The following is a 7,363-nucleotide window of genomic DNA, read 5'->3' as shown; positions in this document are numbered from 1 at the left end:
ATATGGACCCACTTAACCCAAAGATTATCAGCCTTGTAAGCAATATCCCAAAGTAACTTAGTGACAGCTGCTTTATTCCACTCAGGAAGAGAAAGCAAGTTCCATCCACCAAAAACTTTAGGAAGACAGACATTATTCCAAGCAACCAAAGACTTCTTAGCAGGAGCAGAGGATCCAGTCCAAAGAAAGCACCTGAACCTAGCCTCAATCTCTTTCAGAATTTTCTTCGGAAGAATAAAAATTTGAGCCCACTAAGTCTGGATACCAAACAATACACTCTTCACCAATTGAAGCCTCTCAGCATAGGACAAGTGTTTAGCCATCCACCCTTGAATTCTAGCAGTGACTCTCTCCACCAGAGGCCTACATTGAGCAATAGTAAGCTTCTTTGAAGAGAGGGGGACCCTAAGATACCTAAAAGGAATGGTACCTTGAGAAACACCAAGAAGCTCCCTCAACTCTTTCTGGACATCAACAGAGACTCCTCCAAAGTAGACTTCACTTTTATCAAGATTAGCAGAAAGCCCAGAGGCACCTGAGAATTTCGAGAAGGCTTGGAAGAGAAGCTTAACAGAAACATTATCAGCTCGAGAAAACATCATTAAGTCATCAGCAAACATCATGTGAATTAGGTTTAACTTTTCACATCTAGGATGAAAGTTAAAATCAGGAGATAACCTAAGCTCATCAAGGCATCTAGAGAGGTATTCCATACCAATAGCAAAGAGAAAGGGAGACATAGGGTCACCTTGTCTTAACCCTTTCTTAGCTTCAAAGGGGGTGGGGGGCAGGAAAACCATTAATAAGAATAGAGTAAGAGACAGAAGTAAGACAATTCCAGATCCAATCAACAAATCTCTGAGGGAAACCAAGCTCCTGCATGACAGTGATCAAGAATCCCCACTCAACTGCATCATAAGCTTTCTTCAAATCCACCTTAACCATACACCTGGGAGAGATAAATTTGTGATCATAGCCTTTGATCAGTTCAGTTGCAAGAAGAATATTGTCACCAATGTGCTTGCCAGGAATGAACCCTGCCTGAGCATCATTAATAACCTCACCAATGACAACAGCAAGCCTAGCAGTTATGACCTTAGAAATGAGCTTATAGACCACATTACAACAGGCTATAGGTCTAAAATCCTTAACATGAGAAGCAGAAAGGACTTTAGGAACCAAAGTGATAGTTGTGCAATTCCATTGCTTAGGAAAGATCCCGTTATTAAAGAAATCAATAACACTTGCATAAATATCATATTTCACAATATGCCAAGCTCTCTTAAAGAAAAAGGAGTTAAAGCCATCAATACCAGGAGCAGTAGTGTTATCAATTCCCTTAAGGGCGACATCAATTTCAGCATGAGAAATAGGCCTAATGAGGTAGCTCTGAGCAGCAGAGCTAAGCTGCTTACCCCTTCTCATAGAAATAAGGTCAACAGCAGGGAGCTAAGGAGCCTGAGTCCCTAAAAGAGACTTATAGAAAGAGATAATTTCATGAGAAATATCATCTGGATCCTTGAGCAACACCTGATTAGAATCAAAGATGGAGTCAATTCTATTCCTTGCTTGCCTAGTCTTCATCACAGAGAAGAAATAGTGAGAATTGCCATCTCCAAGCTTAACCCAATTAATCGTAGATTTTTGCTTGAAGATGCTTTCCTAAATATCATTCCAGTGCTTGACAACCTTAATAGCATCAGATTCTTTAGCATATAAATCCAAATCATCAGGGTTCCGAGCCATTAAGTTTTGAATTCTATAAAGCTCAACATTATCCTGGTCAATCTTTTCCTCAATGTTACCAAATTGCTTGCTATTAAGAGATTTGATACTAGACTTCACAGAATTAAGCTTCTGCCAAACAGAACTACCAGAACCCCAAGCCTGCGAAACATTATCAAGAAAATCAGGGTGATCAGCAATACAATTTAGAAATCGGAAAGGTCTACCTTTCCCAACAGGGCCAAAACAAATATCCAACAGAAATGGACTATGATCAGATAAAAAAGGAGGGAGATAAACAGTCTCCACATGCCCATGAGAAGCTAACCAAGCTTGATTACCAATGGCTCTGTCAAGTCTAGAGAGCGTTCTAGGGTCAGTATGAGCCTTATTAGACCAAGAGTAGAAGGACCCTTTGCTTTTGATCTCAATGAGGTCCAAATCATCAACCAAATTCTGAAAGTCTTTAGTCTCATAATCAGTAACATCAGCACCATGAAGCCTATCTGAAGTATGAAGAACAGAGTTATAGTCACCAACACAAAGCCAACGAGAATGCTGGATAGAGATGCTTCTAAGCCCCTCCCACAAAGAAAGCCTATCATGAATGGAGTGAAGACCATAGACAACAGTGAGATAAATTTGAGTGGAGAGATCCTTAGAAGAAACAGTACAATGAATGAACTGTTCATGAATCTTCAAGACAATAACAGTTACTCTATCCACATTCAAACCAAGCCAAATCCTCCCTTTGGGAGAATGATCATAATTACACAACCAAAGCCAAGAAGAGCCAAACTTCTTCTGATAGGTGAGAACATTTTTCAATTTGATTTTTGTTTCAAGCAATCCAACAACATCAACTGAATGAGAGTGAAGCAACCTCTTTACAGAGGCAACTTTGCTAGGGTCATTCAGGCCCCTGACATTCCAAACAGAGTAAATCATGACACCAAAGGGGGATTAACCTCACCCCCGCTTGGATTTATAGTGAAACCACCTGCACCATCCATTTCATTTGCAAATAAAGCAACAAAGGCATTAGAAGTAGAAGCAGGCTGATGAACTCTAGTTTGCTGGCTTTTTGGCTTCCTCCCTACTATTCTCCACCCCTCATCTGAATTCTTAGAGGTATGAACCTGTGGAGTAATAATAGATTGCCCATGAACAGAAACACCAACATCAACAACAACAATAGATCAGGAGCATGGGTAGGCTTAGGAACCCAAACTTGCTTTTGCTTAGGAGGAACAGGAGCCGGTTGCTTAGAAGCTTGCTTAGGCATAGGAGGCTTAACAAAGCAATCATGACCAATCTTGTTACACTTAGAGCAAAAAGAAGGAGCCCACTCATACACCACCCTGATCTCCAATAGTTCCTTCGAGGGACTCTCAACCCACACAGAGGTGGGCATAGGCTTTGTAACATTAATTTCAATCAGAACCCTAGCAAAAGACACTCTAAGTTGTCTAGTAGTACACTCATCAACACAAATTGGCACTCCAAGCAAACTACCAAGACGGCTAAGAGTGTGAGATCCCCAACAAGTAAGTGGGAGATTAGGGAATTTAACCCAAAGAGGAATAGTTCTAAGAATTTCAGCATGAAAATCAAAGTTGGAACACCAAGGCTTAACTATTGCAGGCTTTCCAAAGAACATATGAGGACCAGAACAAAGTATAGTATCTCTATCATCACTAGAACACATATTGATAATAAAGTACCCATCATCATGCCAATACACATCTGGTTTCTGCATATCATTCCATTGTTGAGCAGAGAAACGAAGAACAGCAGCAATAGTAGGGTAAAAGCCAACCACATAAAAAACTAGAGCATTAGCCCATTTTTGATTACCTGCCTTAAGCTCGGCTACCTGTAGCTCAGCAATGAGTTTCCCATCCTGCACTTTCGGAGAAACAAAAGATAATGTAGCCCCTTTTGCAGCCAATTTCCTAGTAAAAGGTGCAGCTCGATCACTCACATTCTACTTCAGATTAGGGGAAGAGGCAGCTCGGTTTTCATCAGACTTGCGCGAGTTCAGCTCCAAGGCAGAGGGAGAAGCAGCTCGATCTTCATTAACTTTATGCACATTATGCTCCAGAGAGGGTGAGGAAGAATGCCCTGGCTCACCACTGTGCCCAGATCCATCAGCATCCAATGGAACAGTAAACCCAGAAACTCTAGGTACTGTTCCATTGGACTGACTCGGCCTAGCAGCAACTTCAGGAACGAAAGTAGCTTCAGCATCCAATGGAACACCAGAAATAGCACCACAAGCCGACTGAACTAACGCCGGCGCCGGAGTAAGCAGTTCATCCCCCTCTTGAATCGGGCTAGGAACGAAAGGGGTACTTGAGATTCCCAAATTCTGCAAAATCGAATCAACAACTTCATGAGCAGTCTTTTGTTGCGCTACTTGAGGTGTAGAAATAGCTTGCTTCTTCTTCTTCGCCATTGATATCAAGATTTGATGAAGAAAACCAATCAAAAATGAAGAACCATGAAGAAGAGAGAGAAGAGAGAAAGTCAACGAAAGTCAAACCTCTTCCAAGATGGGTTGCTAAGTTAACTACAATAATATGAACTCATGGGTTGAAATGGAATCTTATTCCTTTTCTTCGTTCCTTGTTTCCTATATTTCTTATTGTACAATATCTCATAAGCTTACTTTAAGAACCATTTCTATAAGAGTCTTTGACTTTTATACTTTGTTAGGCATAATTAAGCATCTAATGCGCCGTAAAACAAAGTTCCATCTTTTCCTTTAATTCACGCTTGAATTAATACATCAATGAGTTCTACTCATCCTATGTATTACGCGAAAAGATATGTTGTTGTCAATATTGACAATTTTGATTTTGCAACTCAATACTTCATGTTTTATTAAAACTACCTAGAATTTTGAATACATGATGTCCAACCGTCCTTTCGGACGATGTTATAAAAGTCATTTATGAGAATTGTATTTTAAAATTCCTTACATTTCTTTGAGAACCATTCTCAAAGATTTCCTTTACCAATCATGGAAAACAATAAAGTTTGATTTGGAATTCTACAAATATAAGTGCAAAGTATAACCATTTATCAAGTAAATAACAAAAGAAGTTTGAAAATTAAAATGCATTGATGCAAATTTTCAATATTATTAAACGTCTTATCCATGCATTAAAATTGTCCCCATTTGGCGAGAATTAGTCGATTCCAAGATCCAAAGAAACAAAGAGTGGCTAAGCATGCTTTGGCTTGTCTTAATACTTGTAGGGAATATTTTAAGCGTTAATCCCCTAGCTTGAACCCCACTATTATCATACACTAAAGTACGGTGGCGTCCAAAAGGAAAGAAGATAGAGCAAAAGAGTCGCCAACAGGTTTTTTTAGGAGCTTGTAAACCGTTCACGAGGTGAAAGTTACACCACTTAACGATCCAAGAGATCGTCAACTCCATAAGGTCTTGAACCAAATAGGGTTCGGGGATGAAAGTACAAATCCAACCTAAAAGAGATTGAACCTTCCCTAATAATAGGCCTCTACTTTATTCTGATCGTATTCATGTGCGCTTTCTGACTAACATACAATCAATAGGATTAACCCTAAACATGTTTATCTATGTTGGTTGAATATTAATGCACAAATAAGTCTATTATTGGCGATCACTTGAATTATAAACACATTAACCCTAAACAAGATAATTAATTATCTCATTAAGCGTGATTACAAGTACAAATTCCCTTTAAACATGCATAAAAGGTGTGATCAAGCAATAACAATAAATTTATATCAAGCAACATAATAATAATCATCATCATAATAATAATAATCATAAAATTATATTAATAATAATAATAATAATAATAATAATAATATTAATAACCATAATCATGAATCATAAATATAATCATAATCAAAATTAATAATCGTAAATCATGTTAAAGCATAATAATAGCAAGATCCTAGGCATGATACTAACAAGATTAATAACAAACCCTAGCATGTCACTAACAATAAAATTCAAATCTTTAACCCTAACATGATACTAACAATCATAAAATTTAGGAAGAACATAAAAGGCATCATAACGATCATACTTAGTATTAAAGTTACCCAAGACATGATACTAGGAATATCATAATAACAACCTAAACATGATCTCTATATCATAACATCAATAAAAATCATTAAAGTACTTACTTTGATGCCTCGTACCTCTTTCTAATAACAAAATACACGCGTTAGTAAATTCAAGGAAAATAATAAGCAACAATTAAATTAAATAATAATTAAAAGAGAGATTTGAGACCAAACCCTCAGAAATTAAACCTTTCACGTCTAGGGAGAAGGCAACTTCGAATATGGCTAGGTGTTTCTAGATCTAATGAATGCGGAATTTTGATATTTATGAGAAGGCTAGTTTAGAAAAGAGAGAGAAAGTAAGTAATCAAGAAAAACTTGATGAGAGTTGGTGAAAATAGAGAGAATCAGTGATTGTAAATGAATGAAAATTGTTGATCGAAAACGGAGTTTTTACGACGTTATTTATAGAGAAAATCAGCCAAAAAGATAAAATATCAAAATAGAGTTCTGGCGCACATAAAACGATGTTGGCGCCAAGCGTAGCGCCAGGCGCTACAGCTGGCGTTTGGTGCTGATTTAGAAATTCACGCGTTTTCTTAAAATCAGATAGAAATTGTCGTACAAGAGAATAAAATCGTATCTTCCTCAAAAACCGTTCTTTGATTTAAATTAAAACTCTGAAAAGTCAACAAAAGTCAATTTATCAATGTTAATTGAATTAGGAATGAAAAGAACCTTCTAGAAGAATCTAGAAGACTAAAACCATTCCTAATTGCATTAGGCATGATAAATCTATATTAGGCCCTCCTCTAGATCATTGAGCCGCATATAAGGCTCAAAACGGGTCCAGTTCAGTAAATTGGCCATAACTTCCTCAATATTCATTGGAATTGGGCTTATAATATATCGTTGGAAAGCTCTTGTCAAGCCCCATCTAACTACACTACTATTGGACCCATATCTTTGACCAAAAAAACTGGATTGGCTGTTTTCTTAAAATAAGTTTTCAAAAACAGAGAGAAAAGAAAAGAAATTAAAACTATCCGCAACACCAGACTTTCCACACTTTCACTTCATTCGATTATGATTCAATGCGAAAGATACTCATCACTGGGTTTGGTTTTGGGGAGACACAAATGGGTGTCCACAGAAGCCCCCACTTTGACTGAGTTTGGAGAAACATAAATTTCGAAAACAAAAGTCAAAGTATCAATAGGGACGGAGAATGATTCAGAACGTTCTACGATCCTAAATCACTCTTGTAACGCCGATACCTGCAAACTAGAATTAGTTAAACAAATAAAAGAGTTCAGAAATGCGTATATTGCACCGTCGAGCACACGTCTCTGAAAGTAACCAATTTGCTGCCGCATTCTGTTGTTTTAATGACCTCCTGCTAAGAGAATGCCATCCCGCTTGAAAACTGTTGTGCTTGTAACTGCCTCCAATATAGGAGATTGCTTCGCTTGAAACTATCCTCTTCCGCTTTGATAACATTCCACGTCTAAGGGAATACTATCGTAGATTGCTACGCTTGAAATCACCTTCAGTTGCTTTTTGACAA

The 7,363-nt window shown here is 37.8% G+C and overlaps 1 protein-coding gene across 1 annotated transcript; it reads right to left on the bottom strand.

Annotated features, from left to right (window-relative positions):
* Nucleotides 1-771: 771 nt before the first annotated feature.
* Nucleotides 772-4,183, bottom strand: LOC145640183 (uncharacterized). The gene is made up of 7 exons (XM_081691485.1): nucleotides 3,756-4,183; nucleotides 2,957-3,680; nucleotides 2,760-2,864; nucleotides 1,774-2,421; nucleotides 1,531-1,662; nucleotides 1,060-1,281; nucleotides 772-936 (listed from the first exon to the last, which is right to left on the bottom strand). The coding sequence occupies exons 1-7, from the start codon at nucleotides 4,181-4,183 to the stop codon at nucleotides 772-774; spliced, it is 2,424 nt and encodes an 807-aa protein (XP_081547611.1).
* Nucleotides 4,184-7,363: the final 3,180 nt, after the last annotated feature.

Source organism: Chenopodium album, chromosome 7, assembly GCF_948465745.1.
Source record: "Chenopodium album chromosome 7, dcCheAlbu1.1, whole genome shotgun sequence".
Taxonomy (NCBI): Eukaryota; Viridiplantae; Streptophyta; class Magnoliopsida; order Caryophyllales; family Amaranthaceae; genus Chenopodium; species Chenopodium album.
The sequence above is the reverse complement of the archived record's forward strand: the minus strand, read 5'-3'. Positions and strand labels throughout refer to the sequence as shown.